This window comes from Macaca mulatta, chromosome 2 (assembly GCF_049350105.2).
Source record: "Macaca mulatta isolate MMU2019108-1 chromosome 2, T2T-MMU8v2.0, whole genome shotgun sequence".
In the NCBI taxonomy this organism is placed as follows: domain Eukaryota; kingdom Metazoa; phylum Chordata; class Mammalia; order Primates; family Cercopithecidae; genus Macaca; species Macaca mulatta.
Window position 1 is genome coordinate 152,153,541 of NC_133407.1, and position 19,279 is coordinate 152,172,819.

Here is a 19,279-nt window from a genome sequence, read left to right on the forward strand (position 1 = left end):
CAATGTCCCTAGGAGGCGATAATGGCAACTCAACTCTGGGCTTGGAGACAAAATTATCCACCTGGCAGCCAACAGGAATCGGCCTCCAGCTCAGCTGCCTCAGAAACAGCTCTTAATAATTTTCCTTTAATTTAGACCCTGAGCCTCAATTCTCCTCCCCCATTCTGGCTAGAACTGCCATTTCGGTCATTCCTTAAAACTTAACAAAGGGATGGCCAGGTGTGGTGGCTAATGCCTGTAATCCCACCACTTTGGGAGCCGAGGCGGGTGGATCACGAGGTCAGGAGATCAAGACCATCCTGGCTAACACGGTGAAACCTCATCTCTACTAAAAATACAAAATATTAGCTGGGCATGGTGGCGAGCACCTGTAGTCCCAGCTACTCAGGAGGCTGAGGCAGGAGAATGGCGTGAACCTGGGAGACAGAGCTTGCAGTGAGCCGAGATCGCGCCACTGCACTCCAGCCTGGGTGACAGAATGACACTCTGTCTCAAAACAAACAAACAAACACTTAACAAAGGGATTACACTGTCGCATTTAACTGCCCTCCCCTCAACACACACACAATCTGCTTGCCCACTGCACCCAGGGACCCTGTGGGAAGTGAACACAAGTGGTCGGAACTGCAACTGTCACCTGCTCCTTTGCCCTTTTAAGATGCTTCAGCTCCAAACCCATGATATTGAGGGGAAAAACAGAAACCTAACATGCACAGCCTCCTCTAGCCACTCCCTTTTCTCTTCCTCTGTGTTCGTCCTGGGCAAGTTGGCAGGGAAAAGCTGAGACTATCTTTGAATATGGGTGAGCGAAAGCCAGTCCTTCCCCATCTCTGCAATGATGGTTTGGAGTAGACTGGGACGACAGTGGCCTCCTCTGCTCTGCCTGCACACACTGACTGGTGGTGACACCTGGATGCTGGGTTGTAAGGAGCGCTGAGGGAGTCCTGCTTCTGCAGGAAAGAGTGATGGGAGTGACTAGCAGTATCTGCCAGGGCCAGAGGAAGCGGTGTGGAGACACACGTGCCTGGCTTTTACAAAGTAGGAAGGAATTCAGACATTGAAAACTGGTGGCCAGGTGGGGCTTGGTGGCTCATGCCTGTCATCCCAGCAGTTTGAGAGGCTGAGGCGGGAGGATCACTTGAGCCTGTGAAGTCGAGGCTGTAGTGGGCTGAGATTGTGCTACTGCACTGGGTGACAGAGCGACACTTTGTCTCAACAACAACACACACAACACAACAACAGCAAAACACACACAAAAAACTGGTGCCCCAAGGACAGGTGTTTTCACTCACTGTAGGTTGTTTTTTATAGTTTTTAAAACTTGAATTTTATTGCCATTATTTATCTATAAGGTTTTATCCCAAGAAAGCTGGATTAGGGGAGTTTGGAAAACCAGAAGAATTGGCCCCAGTGGGGCTTTGTTCCCATCTGGCCACAGCAACTGGAGCCAAGTGGGCAAGGTCATGCAGTCCAGGTCGCCAGCATCTACCTCTGACCTCCTGGCTCGGGTGTGTCTACCTGGACCGGCAGCATCCACGTTTGTGACTCCTGGACTTGATTATTGATTTGTTTCTGTTGGTCCAGTGAGTGGCAGAGGGGACTGCTAAGAAACAACTGCTGGAGAAGGTGTGTCATGGTCCCTAAGAGACTGGGGATGGCTGCCCTGGACCACCCAGGGAGACGAAGGAAGAAAAGTTCACATTTATTGAGCACCAAATGTTTGCTCACCACTGTTGTGGGTTGTGGGGGGAGGGGTGGTTCAACACAGGAATTCATTATGCCCACGTGGCAATGCTGTGAAGGAGGTCATATAATTACCATTTTGCAAACAGGGAAACAGGCTCAAACATGAAGTTTCCAAGGTCATCTAGCAGGTGAGTGGCAGAGGCAGGATTTGCTTTGCACCTGGGCCCTGTCCACCAGGCTCGCTGGACGCTGCTCTTGCCCCCTGACTCTCCCTTGTCCACCGAGAAGGACCCTGACAAGGAAGCTACTATGCTTGAAAGCAAGGAAGCAAGGGGTCTTTCAGATTCCACTTTCCTGGTTCTTGTCAGTGGTCTTTATGGGCTTTCAGTGAAGCCTCTCCAAATGAAAGCGGTTGCCTGATGAGCTATGAAATTTTCCACAGAGGTTCATTTGCTAATTACATACAACAGAAAACTTAACAAAGTAATAGACAATCACCCAGTCCGTGGCCTCAGGTTTTGCTTCTTTTTTCCTCACTCTTTAACTGAGATTGCTTGCCTTATGTGATGTTAAAACTGTGGATCTAAACCGGCCCCTGAGAAAACATGGCAATTTGTTGAATGAACTGCCTGAGATGCTGTGGCCAACATGGATGGGTGCGACTCTCAATGTCAGAAGAAGCTGGGACGTGGTGTCCCACTCAGGTGTGACCCTGGGCCTGTCCTTTCCCATCTCTGGGCCTCAGTTTTCCCATCTGTACAATAAAGGAGTTGAACCAATCAGAAGGTTACAACATTTAATTTTGGGAGCTGACATGGTTTCGCTCCATGTCCCCACCCAGTCGCATCTAGAATTGTAATTCTCATGTGTTGAGGGAGGGACCTGGTGGGAGGTGATTGGATCCTGGGGGCAGTTTCCCCACGCTGTTTTTGTGACAGTGAGGGAGTTCTCGTATCTGGTTGTTTGATAAGTGTCTGGCAATTTCCCCTGCTCTCTCCTGCCACCTAGTGAAGAAGGTACCTACTTCTCCTTTGCCTTCTACCATGATTGTAAGTTTCCTGAGGTTTCCCCAGCCATGTGGAACTGTGAGTCAATTAAACCTCTTTCCTTTAGAAGTTACCCAGTCTAGGGTAACATCTTTATAGCAGTGTGAGAGTGGACTAACACAGGAACTGATTGCCCCAAAGAAGATATCAATATATAAAACATCATGGAGTATCCTAAAGCAAGAGCTGCCACAAATCAGTAAGAACCAATCAGAAAAGAGCCAGCTGGGCAGCCGTGATAGATTTGCATTAATGACCTCGATTCTTCACCCCCCCTTCATGCCATTTGCCTGGTGACTTTGCAGCTCCTCCCATCAAAGATGGAGTCTATGTCCCCATCCCTGGGTGCTACTTCAGACACTTGTTTTGTCCAGTAGAATGAAGTGCAAATGACAGCAGGCCAGTCCCAGCCTAGAGCTCAAGAGGCCTCTGTGTTTCCACTTGCTCCCTTGCACCTGGGTTGTCACCATGAGGACATGTCTCCAGCTGGAGGAGGATGAGAGACACACAGAGCAGAGGCACTCCCAGCAGAGCCCAGACTCATGAGAAATAATTAAGTTATCTGATTTAAGTCACTAAAATTTGGGGCGGTGTGTTACACAGCAATAGCTAACTGATACACCTAATACAAAATCAGGCATATGACTAGGTATTTTATAGCATCTCTCTTTGGAGTGACAGAGAAATAACTAAAAAAAGTAAATAGTTGAGTGGAGAACAGACAATTCATAGAGGCCAATAAACAAACAAAAAAGCTTGGCCTCACTAGTAATCAAGGAATTTGAATTAAACTCATAAAATGCCATTTTAACCTACCAAATCAGCAAAAGTAAGCATACACATATGGCAGTATTACGTGTTGGGAAGTAAGGGGAAACAGAAATTGATATCTAGCTGGTGGGTGTGCAAATTGGTACAATGCTTTGGAAATTAATTTGGCAGCATCAAGCAAAATGGATAATGGGCACCCTGTTTCACCCAGTAATTCCACTCCCTCCTATCCACCCTAGAGAGACTCTGGCCCCTGTACTCATGGAGTCTTGGACAGGCATGTTCACTGCAGCACTGTTGATCATAGTAAAAACCTGAAACAACCTTTCTGTCCAACAATGGGGAAAAGAGGAATTAAACTGAGGTGCAGCTTTATGATGGGAAAGTAGACAACACCGAAGAGAAAAAAGCATTCCACTGAATGTTACAAAGTAAGAGAACAGTTACATGAACATTTAAAAAGGACACACAAAACAATATTTTATTTATTGATGCTTTTAAAAAATCATTTATTTATTTATTTATTTATTTATTTATTTATTTATTTATTTATTTTGAGAGGGAGTCTTGCTCTGTCACCCAGGCTGGAGTGCAATGGCAAAACCTCGACTCACTGCAACCTCCACCTCCTGGGTTCAAGTGATTCTCCTGCCTCAGCCTCCCCAGTAGCTGGGACTACAGGTGTGTGCCACCACGCCCGGCTAATTTTTGTATTTTTAGTAGAGACCGGGTTTTGCCATGTTGGCCAGGCTGGTCTTGAACTCCCGACCTCAGGTGATCCACCTGCCTTGGCCTCCCAAAGTGCTGGGATTACACATGTGAGCCACTGCACCCGACCTTACTGATGCTTTTTAATAATAAGAGTTGCTTTGGAAAGATTGGCTCCAAACTTACAAAAGTAGTAGCCTATGAAGAGAAAAACGAGAGCCGGGCACAGTGGCTCACGCCTGTAATCCCTGCACTTTGGGATTCCGAGACAGGTGGATCACTTGAGGTTGGGAGTTCAAGACTAGCCTGACCAACATGGAGAAACCCCGTCTCTACTAAAAAAAATACAAAATTAGCCGGGCGTGGTGATGGGCACCTGTAATCCCAGTTACTTGGGAGGCGGAGGCAGGAGAAGTGCTTGAACCCGGGATGCGGACGTTGCAGTGAGCTGAGATCGCGCCATTGCACTCCAGTCTGGGCAACAAGAGCAAAACTCCATCTCAAGGGAAAAAAAAGATGAAGGGCTAGAAGGTAGAGGTTACATGAGAGAAGTTATAACAGTAGGGTTTTTTTGTTTTTGGTTTTGGTGTTTTTTTTGGTCTATTTTTTGAAAAACAAAACAAAACACACCGTGGAAGCCTATAAGATCATGCTAACAAAAGCCTACATTGAGTAGTAGGCATGGGGGTTTGTTATATTATTTGTTGTACTTTTCTGTTAAAAGTTTTTTTCTTTTTTTCTCTTTTTTAGATGGAGTCTCACTGGACTCACTGCAACCTCCACCTCCTGGGTTCAAGCGATTCTCTTGTCTCAGCCTCCCAAGTAGCTGGGATTACAGGCGCATGCCAGCATGCCCAGCTAATTTTTGTGTTTAGTAGAGACAGGGTCTCACCATGTTGACCAAGCTGGTCTCAAACTCCTGACCTCAAATGACCTGCCCACCTCAGCCTCCCAAAGTGTTGGGATTACAGGAATGAGCCACTGTGCCCGGCCAAAACTTTTTTCTTTTTTTTGAGATGCAGTCTCGCTCTGTCGCCCAGGCTGGGGTGCAGTGACGCAATCTCGGCTTACTGCAAGCTCTGCCTCCCCGGTTCACGCCATTCTCCTGCCTCAGCCTCCTGAGTAGCTGGGACTACAGGCGCCCGCCACCATGCCTGGCTAATTTTTAGTATTTTTAGTAGAGACAGGGTTTCACCATGTTAGCCAGGATGGTCTCAATCTCCTGACTTCGTGATCACCTGCCTCGGCCTCCCAGAGTGCTGGGATTACAGGCATGAGCCACAGTGCCAGGCCAAATTATTTTTTTTATAAAAAATTTTTGTTGGGCCGGGCGCGGTGGCTCAAGCCTGTAATCCCAGCACTCTGGGAGGCCGAGACGGGCGGATCACGAGGTCGGGAGATCGAGACCATCCTGGCTAACACGGTGAAACCCCGTCTCTACTAAAAAAATACAAAAAACTAGCCGGGCGACGTGGCGGGCGCCTGTAGTCCCAGCTACTCGGGAGGCTGAGGCAGGAGAATGGCGTAAACCCGGGAGGCGGAGCTTGCAGTGAGCTGAGATCCGGCCACTGCACTCTAGCCTGGGCAGCAGAGTGAGACTCCGTCTCAAAAAAAAAAAAAAAATTTTTTTTGTTAATTTTTTTTTGAGATGGAGTCTCGCTCTGTTGCCCAGGCTGGAGTGCAGTGGCGCGATCTTGGCTCACTGCAAGCTCCGCCTCCCAGGTTTACACCATTCTCCTGCCTCAGCCTCCCAAGTAACTGGGATTACAGGTGCCTGCCACCATGCCTGGCTAAGTTTTTGTACTTTTAGTAGAGACGGGGTTTCACCATGTTAGCCAGGATGGTCTTGATCTCCTGACCTCGTGATCCACTGCCTCAACCTCCCAAAGTGCTGGGATTACAGATGTGAGCCACCGTGCCCGGCCTTTTAATTTTTTATGAAAAACATTTTTCCTTGTAAAAAATATTTTTCTATGTTAAATTTTTTCTTATGTTAAATAATTTTTTTTTTTTTTTTGAGATGGAGTCTTGCTGTGGTGTAATCTCTGCTCACTGCAACCTCCACCTCCCAGGTTCAAGTGATTCTCCTGCCTCAGCCTCCTGAGTAGCTGGGATTACAGGCACGTGCCACCATGCCTGACTGATTTTTTTATTTTTAGTAGAGACCGGGTTTCACCATGTTGGCCAGGCTAGTCTCGAACTCCTGACCTCAAGTGATCTGCCTGCCTCATCCTCTTCAAGTGCTGGGATTATAGGCGTGAGCCACCATGCCCAGCAAAATGTCTTCCTTATGATTATAAAATAATTCATGAGACAGTCCACAGCTGAGCTGGTCTGAGGGAAGTGGGTGAAAGGCTCCCCAGTGGATGCCCCTACCCAGGAGGGTAGAAGAAGGTACACATTGGGGGAGCAAACTCTGGTGCCAGTCAACCAGGATTTGAATCCCGGTTCTGCCATTTGCCAGCGTGTGACCAGGTGAGTGGCTTCACCTTGTGGGCCTCAGTTTCCCCATCTGTAGGTGGCTGGGCCTGCCTCCTAGGGCTGTGGCGGGGATGAAGTGAGCTGGTGACTGGAAATGCTCAGCATGTGCTAGCAGGTGGCGTGCAGGAAACAGTGGCGGCTCTGAGCATTCGCCCTGCCTCTTGGCTCCTTCCAACCATCTAAGCAGATCTACACAGGCTGCTGGGAGCCATGCTGGTGGCCAGAGGTGGTTCTGTCAAGTTGGCTTTGTTTGGCTCTAGCCCAGGTGGCTTGGAGGTGGCTGAGAGGAGTGGTTTGGAAGAGACTGAGTCAGCCCTCTCTTGTTTTCTGTCCTGCGGTACCTCCCTTCAGCCGATTCTCCCTGGGCTGTGCCTGGTGGGCACTCTCAGCCTGTTGTGAGTTTCAGCTTCCACCTGTCCCCTGGCCCCTGCTCCTCCCCACACTGACCTGAGGTTCAGGATGTTCCAGAAACTAGAACCCAGAGTTGGGGAAACCCAAAATCACATTCCTTCGTGGGGATTCACTCATGCATTCATTCCAAAAACCATCCTGAGAACATCCCTCCCGCTGTGGCCCCGCCACAAGGGCTGCAATGGAGAGTAAGGCTGAGCAGGATGGTTTCATGTGGGCACAGGACCCACAATGATGGAGCGATGTGTCCTGTGGAGCCACATTCCCATCCACCCCCATAGCAGCCTCTAGTGTGTGGCTGACCACATCCTTGCCCAGAGGAGATGGGAGCACAGGAGCGGCAGGTCCAGCATCGCACAACCTTGCTGTGCCCCATCCTCAGAGGTTCCTGACTGGGTGCCTGGCTAGGCTTGTGGCCAGGGACGCCCAGGAAACCCTGTCCCAGCAGGATGGGCTGAGAGGGCCCACCAGACAGCCCAGAGGGAATCCTCAAAGGGAGGGAACGTGAGACAGAAAACATCTGCCTTCACTGCGTTCAGCCAGAAGGGAACCATAGCATGTTTCTTATCTGTCACGGGTTGCTAGAACATTGCTGCCTACCACGCTGTCCCCAAGAACCATCACTCTTTTCATAGCCATGGGCTGCAGGCCAGGTGATCCGGGATGGGCAGGTCCCTTGCAGGTGTCCTTCCTCCTGCTTGGACCTGCAGCTACCTGGGCTTCCTGCTTACTACATCAATGGCAGGGGCACAAGAAGGGTAAGGGATGCCCAGCACTGACCCATCGTCCCTCTCACCCATGCCAACCAAAGCAAGTCACATGACCACACCTAGCCTCCATGGGCAGAAGGAACTGCAAAGGCATGTGGGAGAGGGCGTGCACAGAGGGAGGCTGAGTATCTGGGGACAGTGATACCATCTAGCACCTGCTTCCTGCTGGGAGCCACTCTGGGTGGATGGTGAGTAGGACACATGTCCAAGAGCTCCCCTTTGCAGGTGAGGAAACTACTGTGGCCCAGAGAGATAAACAATTTCTCTCCAGCCCCAGAGCAAGGTGGGCCTAGACTCCTGGTTACCTGATTGCTAAGCTCTCACCAGCCTAGACCTCTGCTACCCACCCTGGATGCCCCAGGTTCAGTGCTCCCTGCTAGCGAGTGTCTGCAGACCTTGTGATGTAATATTCCCAGGATGCAGCCGGGCGCGGTGGCTCACGCCTGTAATCCCAACACTTTGGGAGGCCGAGGCGGGTGGATCATGAGGTCAGGATATCGAGACCATCCTGGCTAACATGGTGAAACCCCGTCTCTACTAAAAACACAAAAAATTAGCCAGGCATGGTGGTGGGCACCTGTAGTCCCAACTACTCGGGAGGCTGAGGCAGGAGAATGGCGTGAACCCAGGAGGCGGAGCTTGCAGTGAGCTGAGATTGCGCCACTGCACTCCAGCCTGGGCGAGAGAGGAGACTCCGTCTCAAAACAACAACAACAACAACAACAACAACAACAACAAAATATTTCCAGGATGCATGGATGCACGTGTGAGCATGCACAAAGACATACAGAAAAACAGAGAACAAGAGTTCACTTCTGGCCAGACTTAAGAATTCTAGAGAAAAAACTATATTATATACTATATTTTTAGTGCTAAATGGTGCTAAAAGCCTTTCCTGGCAACCATTAGAGATAAAGAGTCGCTTGGTTAGCTTGGGAGCAGAAAGCTGAACTGTGTGGCATCACATGGTTTTGTCAACATGCCTTCTTGGGCACACTCACTTGCTGGCAAGATCTGGCTATGTCCAGATGCACTTGGATTTGCCAACCTGAGCGTGCTTGAAAATGATGCTCACCCCTTGGGGAGAATAAAGCTCAGACCTCCAGCTCTGCCAGGCCCTAGAGTATCATAGATGGGTAAAGGGAAGAAACCATCACCATCAGAGAGAAGTCTCATCAATGATCGCACCCTCTTAAAAAATCACATAGAGCTTTATTAAATAAACCAAGTAGAAAGGCTCCTGTTTACATCCAGGTTGTCAGTTTGAGCTCAAGTAATATGCAAGGCACAATTCTTCCTTTCTCCAGCTTTAGAAAAATCAACCACATGGCCCAGCGCTGAAGGACTGAAGGGAGCTTGTGCGGGATCCCCAGTCATCCTGGACTCTCCACACAGCGCCCATGCATGGATGGCCATGGGCATGAGTCTCTGGATCTCCCTGAGGGTAGCCTAGCCTCAGCCTGGAGCACAGGCGCCTGTGATCTGAGAATCTCAGATCCAGAACCAGGAGCTGGGAAGAGAGGACTTTTCCAAGGGTCTCCTCCCCCAGCCCCTGGGGAGTCCCTTCTGGATGGGCAGGCCCTGGGCTGGTGGCTGCCCTCCATCACCGGCCCGGGCCAGGCTCTAGGGCCTGCTGGGAAGCTGCCTGGGGCCCTGCGCCTGACGAGCTGCCATAAAAGTGGCCGCCTCTCACACTGGCAGGCGGTGGCTCAGATCTGCTGAGGTTCTGGAGTGGCACAGGAACAGGAGGAGCAAATGACACTGGGTCTTTGTGCTGAGGCAGGACACAGCAGCTTTCCGAAACACACACACAGAAAATACGACTCCTGCTGCCATCTCAAGGAATTTTCCTAAGGACAGTCCTGGTGTCCTGATGGAGTGAGAGGGATCACACTTGGGATGTCCCAGCAGGGCCTAAGCCAAGTCCACCAGATGTCTCAACAGCTTATGAAACAAAAACAGAGGACTGAAGTCTGTTCACAGTGGCCCGTGGTCGGGCAGCAGCCCTGGGTGAGCTCCCGTGTTCTCCAGCCTCTCGCTCACCCAGGGGTTGGCTATCCCGGCCTCCAGGTGCTGGTTCCTGAGGCTTCCGTTGCGGCAGTGGGGCAGACACAGGGACACTCATGTCCCACTGCTCCCCAACATTCCTAGCAGCAACCAGACTAGTGGAAAGGTAAGTTTTCACAGGGGGAAAAACCCCACCAAAAAAATCCCTAAAGTAACTGGACAATCCTTTCCCTGAGACCAACCACTACAGTAACGTCACCTACAGACAACTTGTAAAGAGTACTTTTAACTGCTCCAAGTCTTGAGAAGGGAGAGATTTCAGCAAGGCTAGGAAAATAAAAATGCAACAGCACATTGTCCAGAAACCCTAGACAACCATGCAAAAAGGAATGAGCCAAAAAGTCTTAGCTTTGTAAGACCTGAAAGGAAAAAAACACACATTTAAAACTCCTATATAAAAGAATGAGCTAATGGGCAGAGCCGAAACTACAGCTCTGTGTGAACAGAGACGGCAGTGAAGCTGGCCGGGGCACTCGTCTGGAGGGGCTTGTTCCAGTGTGAATGCAGCAGGGATCTCCCATCTTGGGGGCGCACAAGGCTAGGCTGAGATCCATCCTCTGGGAACCTTCACACGGCCTAGTGGGAGGCATAGGCTGGGCTCCACAGCCCTGAGGGAGGGCTGGCTTTGCGAGCAGGAGGCAGTGCATTGGGAGACGTGGGTGATGAGGCAGCGAAATCTAGGATGGGAAGAGAGACGATGTGAGCAGCAGAGCCAGGGAGAGCGGCGCGCTCCTCAGTTACAGCCAGCATTCAGCAGGCGCCTGCCTCACCCAGGACACTCTCATAGTGATGCCCCGAGGCCTCCCCGGCCAGCAGAGGGAAGTCCACCGGCACCTGCTGAGCTGGCCTCATCCACACAGAGAGGCCTGGGATGCCACCCTAACACCCAGGAGTGCAGAGCCTGTCCGGGGAGAACAAGTCTCAAGTTTCAGGACCGCAGCAGCATCTGTCCAGGGAGCATGTGGCAGGGAGGGCCTGTGCATCTGAATGCAACACAGCCTTGGGCAAGAGCACCACAGGAACAAAGACCTCAAGGGGAGCAGTGATTCTGCAGTGCTCCGGAGACCTTGCAGAGACCCAGGCGTGGCTCCCAAAACCCAGGGAGGAGCACGCTGAGAGAGGCAACTAGAAAGGGCAGGTGCCTGCTGCCAGAGCAGCTGCAGAAAGCAGCAGAGCTGTGAGAAGGCTGAGCACCCATGGCCTCCCCTGGGCACTGCTTCGCAGGTGGAGAAGCCGTCAGGCAGAAGGCCAGGGCGTGTGGGCTCTCCTTACTCAGGAAAGTGCTTCTACCCACACAACTGGGTCTTCTTTCAAACAAATTCAGGGACCCCCCTGAAGCTGGTCCATGGGCCCCCAGGTCAGCAGACACGAGCTCAAGGACTCTCTGTGTAGGCGAGAGAACCCTCAAATGGGAATCAGAAGACATTAAAGGGCCTTCGCGTACAGCACTACAGGCTGGGCACTGCATTGTTTGAGAGAGAAATTGCATTCACACAGTGAGGTGCTCCCTGGAGCTGTGCAGGGTCACCAGAAACAGTTGGACCATTGAAAGAAATGAATTTGCCCCTTCTTCTGGGAAATTTCTCGTCAGAACTACCCAGAATCCCCATCTGTGAGTCAGCTCGTCCAACCCCAGCTTAGAGCCTTCTGAGGCAGCCCCAGCAGGTGAGAATCTGGTCCTAGCATGCACCCCTGCCTAGACAGAGCTCCTTGCTGCCCACACCTCCACCCAGCATGGCTCTGCCTGGGGAAAGCTCTTGCTGAACCAGGACTGGCAGCCCCTCTGCCCTGATCCTGCTGGCTCCCACATCTGTCCTCTGGGCCTCAGGCTCCTTTGGCCCAGGCAAGGACCTGTTGAGACTTAGGGTTCAGGAGCCTCGACCCCTCCCTCAGGGCTCTTTTCTTTCTCAGCAGCTCTGCCTGGTTCTGCCTGCAGGGGGGTTACTCACAGTGGGGGCTGTGCCCAGGGCTGGCTCGAGGCGTGAGGGCTGTAGGCACGGCAAGATCCCGGGGCGTGCAGACAGTGTGGTAGGCTGCAAGAGCACATGGTTGGTTAGAGCAGGCGGGGGCAGGGGAGCAGACCCAGAGATACACGCAGCCTCCTCACCTATGATCATGACCGCCGTCCCAGCCAACAGGGCAAAGAGCGTGAAGAACATGACCTGGTAGGAATCCAGGAAGTGCTGAAAGAGGCTGGCTCCATCTGCCATCAATGGGAAGATGAGTTACCAAAACCACTAGGCCCACTGTGGTGTCCCATCATGTTCCTGCACTACTTTATGTCTACAGGGCAGTCCACAGGCCCCTCTTAGACATAAGGATGAGGGCCAGGCCACCTGCTGGAGGTCCGGGCCCACAGCTGCTCTTGGTACTCTGGCGCTTCCTCTCCTGGCGCAGGCTGCAGAGCAGAGGAGGGGCACAGTCCCTGTGGGCCTCCACGGGGTTGGAGGCCCGTTGAGAACAGATGGGAAAGCTGGGGAACTAAAGTCTGCATCATGGCCCCAATGAGCAGTGATCACTTTGAGGGACATTCTGCATTTCTGACTACTCCATTTCTTACACCCCAGGTTTCTACTGATAGCCAGGACCACTTCTGCCTGTCCCTCCCCACCCTGGTCTGTCCCAGATGACATCATTCTGCAACTCACAAGGACCGGGCCCACGGCGATCCATCACAAAAGCCACTGTCACTGGGATGGTAATGGCTTGGTTGGTCGCGGGGCTGGAGAAGGTCAGGGTAGTGGACAGAGGGCCCTGGCTGCCGGCCACGGGGTCCGAGATGCCAACTGTGTATGTGATGAAGCTGGGCCACCCAAGAGACTTCTCCTTTGCGAATGCCAGCACGGCTGGGGACCCGGATTTCACCTGGAAGAGACATCAGAGCTGGGGGTGGGACTCAGTGGAGGGACCACTGAGTGGGGCCTCAGGACCCCGAGGCGGGAGGGCTGCTCTGCATGGCCCATCTCTGGAAGCACCCCTGCTTCAGCCTGACATGCTGGGCTTCCCTCCTGGGGCCCAAGGGTATGGAGTAGAGACCCCTGCCCAGGTCACACCTCATGGGCAGGTAATGACACCTGGGCACTGCTCATGGACGGCATGTAATCTGCAGAGTCGGGAAGCCCTGTACGTACTCAGGGTGTTTTTTGAGGGAAGGACAAATCAATATGAATGTCAGAATCAAATTCAAGTTTATTCAATTCTAATCAACTGCTGCTTACAAAAATGCTAAACCAGGCCAGGCGCAGTGGCTCACGCCTGTAATCTCAGCACTTTGGGAGGCTGAGGCGGGCGGATCACGAGGTCAGGAGACTGAGACCATCCTTGCTAACATGGTGAAACCCCGTCTCTATTAAAAATACAAAAAAATAGCCGGGTGTGGTGGCGGGCGCCTGTAGTCTCAGCTACTCGGGAGGTTGAGGGGGGAGAATGGCGTGAACCTGGGAGGTGGAGATTGCAGTGAGCCAAGATAGTGCCACTGCACTCCAGCCTGGGTGACAGAGCAAGACTCCGTCTCAAAAAAAAAAAAAAAAAAAAAAAGGCTAAACCAACACGAAATATCACCAAGCACCAGCTCTCCAAGGCAGCAGCCCGAGCTCTGCTCACGGCTGGTCTCCAGCAGCCGCCAGCGGGCCGGCCCTCCTCCCTCATTGGTGATGCTGGGCATTCCCTGCCTCTGCAGGAGAACATGCCGTCACGCTGGCTGCAGCAAGGCAGGAGGATGAGCAGGTGGAAATGCTGAGGAACTCCTTGGTTCTCTCACCCCAGAACTCTTCCCAGCCTGCTAGGCTCCGGGCCTGAGGGATCATTCACCCCCCAACCCCCCCCCACGACTTAGTCATGGGGGAAGTGAGGCCTGGAGAGAGGGGACTTGTCCCAGCAGGGATTAGGGCTTTCCTCCCTGCTCTGTGGCGGATGCTCCTGCACTGAATTCGGCCATGCCACGCACCACACGCTCACTGGCACCTTTTCTGGGTTCTCAGTGCTGCCCCCACAAGCTTAACTTATAGCTGGGGAAGAACAGCAGAGGTCGGATCAATTAATACAATCACGCAGCCTGAGAGACAGCAATAGTGCTACAGAAAGAGTACTTCAATTTAAAAATTATAATTGTAAAAATAAATTTTAAAGAGAGCTGGCCCAGGACATCCACGCCACATTCCCTCTTCCTCCAGGGTCTTCCTGACGCCCCTGACTCTGGCCTGGCCTGAGGCATGCAGATGCCACTCACCTCCAAGTTCTCCAGAACCTCCGGGGCACCAAAGACCCTGACCTCGGAGCTGGTGTAGTGGTTGCTCAAAAGGATTTCAGCCTGGTCGGCGAAGAGACCTGGGCTGAAGGGCACCTCGGCTCCCACCTGCTCTGTGGAGAAGTGGCTGCTGGAGAGGGAGGCAGTGACCACCAGAGCTGTCTTCTTCATGCTCAGGTGCTTCCGCTGCTTGTCTGTCAGCCTGTGCATTGTGATTGAGCAGAAGTACTGGCCTGCAGAGACAAGAGTGTATTGTCTTGTCCCCTCTCCTGCCCGTGCACTGATGTCATTTCTTCTCCCTGCTTCTCTAACCAGGGTACTCCTATGCATCCTCCAGAGCCCAGGTGAGAAGTCACCTCCTCCAGAAGTCCTCCTGGGAATCCCCCGTAAAGGCCTTGGCCAAGCTAGGATACCCTCTGTGACCAGCAGTCCTCCCAAGTCCCCCTGGAGTCAATCCCCAGGCTGGGCTCCTAACAATCTCTGCCCTCTGGACAGACGGCCATGGTGAGCTGGTCACATGAAGCCCCAAGATGCCCAGAAGACAGAAACTGTCTCCAAGTCCCTTTCACTTTCAAATCCTCGCAGTTACCCAGAGCAGCATCAAACTGTGGCTCTACGGTGAACACATCTTGAGATGGGAAATCAAAGACGGCTGGCTTGAACTGGGACTGGCAGCTGATGAGGGCCTCTGGGTGCAAGGCCTGGATGACTTCCCTCTGGGTGGGGGTGCACTCGCCTAGAGAGGGGAGAGATGAGAGGGTGTGGGCCAGGCCCGATGGCCACCACACCGAATTCCACCAGGCCTGCACAGGCTGGCTGGGCCGCAAATGCCACCTGCCCTTGCATGTCTTCCAGCAGGGCCTCAGGGCTGCTCAAAGTTTTGAGATGCAGCCAGGATTGGTAAAGCCAAGGACACATCATATGGAAGAGGGCGCCATTCAGCATCACAGGGAGCTTCAAGTCAGAATTTCAGCATCTGTTCCAGACCTTGTATCCAGGGGCACAGCAGACGGGCCGGGCCCACTAATGCCTGACTTCTGTCCCTGTCAGCAGGGGAAATGGCAATTTACTTCTGCACATTCGGAGGGTACTAGTTCTCCACTAACACCTGAGCAGCATTTTGGCAACGGCACAGTGCTGTCCACTTGTGCTGAGGAAGGAGCAGAGGCTGCCATGATGGAACAGAGCTGCCTCATTAATTAGGACGTGAAGGGCGGTGCTTCACTCTGCCAGTGAAGTGGTGTAAGAAAACAGCCCTGTTGACTTACTTATTTCTGGCAGCTGCTGTTCAGGGCTGTCATGGGCAGGGGATGGGATTCAACATTCTACGCATAACCTGGGAGAGGTCATTACAAAAATTAAAACCAGCAACCAGTCCTGCTAATTCATTAGTTTCTGGGATTCATGGTGGGAAATTGTGGCTTTCTTTGTTAGGGTGCCCTTGGGCTGAAGTCACATTTCTAGTGCAGAACAGGCACCTTCCGGGAGCTGGGCTCCATTATGAAGATTCCTTTCACTGGCTCAGCTTTTGGAGGACTCCAAGTTCAGAAACGCTGGAAGGAGTGGACTGAGTAGGGGGCTAAATGCCCTCTCTGGAGTTGGTGTGTGAATAGGAAAAACAGACAAACTCCATCCAGAGGACACAGGAAGCCACCTCCCTGCTCCCAGGTACTCTGAAGACCGCCCAAGTACCGCTCATTAAGTACCTCTCAGGTTAGAGCTTCTGTCTCCCACGGCAACAATCACTTTGGAGGCTGTAGCCTCCTGGAAGCTGGTCTGGATGGGGTGGAGGTGACGGGCCATAATCCTCTGAGGGACGCCGACCACGACCTAGAGAGGGAGCCAAGGAAGCTTCATGGAGCACCGCCTATGTCCCGGTCCATGCTGGGCATTTCCACGACCTCACCCTGCAGTCTGACACAGTGTCACCCATTTCACAGGTGGCAACGCTGAGGCTCAAAGCCTAAATGCCTTGCTAGAATGTGGCAGAGAGGGGGTTTGAGCCCAGTCTAGTCAGACTTCACAGCTCAGTTCTCCGATTGAATAAGCTGCTTCTCCCAGCAGCCAACTGGACGCTGAGCAGCGGGCCTGAATTCATTAATCAATCTGGGTGGGCTGAGGATTTTGGCTCTTGGGACAGCCAGGATCACTTCTCTGTAGTACAGCACCGTACCCCACCCAGAATCCAGTCTGCCCAGATTTTCCCAGCTGTTCCCCCTGGGCCCATCCTGCACCTGGCCACATCCAAACAGCCCCAGGCTGGTGACCTCCCTGCAGTCCCTTGGCTAGGACACCCTCCCACCTTCTCTGCAGAGCCCAGCCCCATCCACCCTTCAGGCCCAAGTCCACTTCCTGCAGCTGAAGGCCCCCCTCCCTCTCTCAGCAGGCACGAGCGGTCCCTGCCTCCGGGGATCTGGTTTCTACCAGTAGGTGAACTTCAGAGCAGGGATGGGATCGAAGCCCCTGCAGCAACCAGGGATGTGCCCCATGCAGAGCTGTAGGTGACCAGGCCTGCATCACTGTCAAACTCACGGGGCCTCCTCTCAGGGCTCACCACCATCCACCTCCAGGGACTGACAGAGGCTGTGTCCCACTCCCTAGCCTGGGACCCCCCAACCCTGGCTCTCCTCTCCCCTTCCTCCCTGTCCACTCTCAGAGAGTGCCCAAGGCCTCCTGGTCCCTCTCCTACCTGCACTCCCGGAGTGCCCGTGCGCTCCCACCCACTCCCACGGCTTCGAAGCCACCTCTGGAGTGAGGCCCCCACCCTGTCCAGCATTCTTCACAGTGCTCCTGCCGCACCCGCCCAGCTGCGCTCCCTGCCTCACCTGGGAGAGCTGTGACATCTCTAGCTCCCTGGCCCAGGCTCCTCACCTCCCTGCAGGCCTACCCACCTCTGTGTGCCCCTCTTAACAAAAGACCAGTAGCAACCTGGTCACCCCAAGCCCTTCCTCCCCTCCAGCCCCACTTCTGGATGCTCATGGAGCTCTGATGTGCCTCCCTCCCTCCCATCTCTCCCAAACATGCCTTTAGATTCTGCCACACCCCATGAACCCAGCTGAGGGCCTGGCCTCAGTCTCTGGCCAGTTACCCTGCAGCCACTGCTCTCTCGAGCTCCTCCAGGAGCCAAGTAACCTCAGCAAACACAGCCTTGGTCTATAGCACTGTTTAAAAAACTCCACTGAGTGTGGCATAAGCTTCTACCCCTTCACCCTGGAACAGGAGCAGCAGCAGTTAATTTCTGCTGAGCACTGGCTAGGAGCTGAGCACCACCCTAGGGGCTTCCCAGGTGCTAACTCACTGAATCCTCACAACGCTATCATCCCCATTATACAGACGAGAAAACCAGGGCATAGCGAGACTCAGTGATTGCTCAGTCATAGCCTTGTAGTGGCCAAGCTGGGATTTGACCTAGACTGTCTGGCTCTAGATGCCCCACTGTCAACCTGCACCAAACTGCCCGGAATCCAGTGCATTTTCTGATCTGATCACAAAGCCAGACCATGCTTCTCCCACACCCTCTGTTCCAGCCCCCCATGCTCTGCCCTTGAACCCTGCACACCTTTGTCCATGCTACCCCATCCCCTGATCAGAGGCTCTTTCCAGGAGAGCACAGCTGTATTGTCAGAGGATGCCTCTGTCTGCAACTGGCTCGCCCAAACCGCAGAGCTGCAGCACTAAATATGCAAACTATTAGGTTAAACTGCTAGGTTCCATAAAGCACATGCTGCCTCTAAAAATGAGATGCATTTGGATCTCAGTCAGACTCGGCCCACTGATTCATTCTCAACTGGAGATGAATGGAAGAGAGAGCAGGTTTTGTTGCCTCCAGACTCAAAAGTTGACTTGCACAGGGAGTCTTAACCTTGCAGGTGACAGGGAAGCACCGGCTCCCAGGAAGTGCCCACTCCAGGGTTGCCAGAACCAAGCCCATGGGAGCTGGAGTCCACCCTACAAGGCTGCCTGTCCTCATCACACCCTCTTGAACATGGGCAGACTGAGGCCTAGAAAGAAAAGGGAGCTTGTCCCCACGTCAGAGTCAGCAAGTGGCCAGTCCCAGACTCATGACTCCCAGACCCCAAGCCCTCAGACGGTTTTTCTCTAAAAGGAAAAGTCTTCATAATCCTCCCAGAAGGTCAGGCCCACCTCACAGGCCACTGAGCCACTTCCGCCTCCGCTGCTTGGAGCCTACCTCCTTGTAAGTCCTCAGGTGCCCAGCGACCTCGTAGTAAACTGTCACAGATCCCACGGCCCGTGCCACAGCCACACCCGTCTTGGGGTCTATGTGGAGGATGCTGTTGGCCGAGGAGCTCCAGGTTCCCGAGAGGCCTGGAGAGGAAACATGGATGTCACCCCCTTCCCATAGCTGGACACTCCAGTCAAAGCCCAGCTCACCTGGATGATAAGCCAGCCTCCTCACTGGCTGCCACTACCCCAATGGGGCTCACTCAGCAGCCTCAGGAGACAGCCACACTGCCTGCCCCAGTGCCGGTCATGCCCCTGGCTCCAGCCACCTGGAGCCATCAGCTCTCCTACCCTGCTGCACCCACCCTCTACAGGGCTGTGGCCCCTAGCACCTGCTCTCCCCGACCCACAGCTCCCTGCCTGGAATTTCCTGACCATCCTGGCATGAAGCTTTAGCTGACCCCTGCCCAGGAATGGTCTGGTGCTGCTGCCAGGCCCTGCCCTCTGTAGCTCCTTCCCCAAAGCAACAGCCCCTCCCCATTCCTTCGTTGCCTTATCAATTCCTTTTTAGCAAACAGACAGCAGGTGTGAGGCTCAGAGCTTTCACCACATACACTTCTGAGTTAAAAGCCAATCACATTATATAATAAATACAATTAAAGGACTCAACCATAATCTATTTATGGCAACTTATATTTGTTTTTCCTTAAAGGTAGTATTTCATCTCCTTTTAAAATGAATTTAGTAAGGTAAAAAAAAAAGGTGGAGACAATTTGAAAATAAAAACTAAGTAAATAATTGTACATGTGTTCCACAGATGTACTACAGGTCACCTGGGCATGGCTGAAATTTGGAAGTCACTGATTTAGCCCAATGTCCTTCTTTGCTTAAGTCTCCTAGCCTGTGCTGTC

The 19,279-nt window shown here is 52.7% G+C and overlaps 1 protein-coding gene across 1 annotated transcript in view; it reads right to left on the reverse strand.

The window, feature by feature from the left end:
• Positions 1 to 9,065: 9,065 nt before the first annotated feature.
• The window catches only part of NUP210 (nucleoporin 210), a 106,213-nt gene continuing 95,999 nt past the window's right edge, over positions 9,066 to 19,279 (reverse strand). Inside the window, exons 33-40 of the mRNA XM_015130197.3 lie at positions 18,376 to 18,512; positions 15,893 to 16,016; positions 14,776 to 14,922; positions 14,169 to 14,419; positions 12,589 to 12,805; positions 12,048 to 12,143; positions 11,890 to 11,973; positions 9,066 to 10,617 (exon numbers count right to left, since the gene is read on the reverse strand). Of these exons, the coding sequence (XP_014985683.3) occupies positions 10,517 to 10,617; positions 11,890 to 11,973; positions 12,048 to 12,143; positions 12,589 to 12,805; positions 14,169 to 14,419; positions 14,776 to 14,922; positions 15,893 to 16,016; positions 18,376 to 18,512 (1,157 nt within the window). The 3' untranslated portion in view covers positions 9,066 to 10,516. The remainder of the gene's footprint in view (positions 10,618 to 11,889; positions 11,974 to 12,047; positions 12,144 to 12,588; positions 12,806 to 14,168; positions 14,420 to 14,775; positions 14,923 to 15,892; positions 16,017 to 18,375; positions 18,513 to 19,279) is intronic.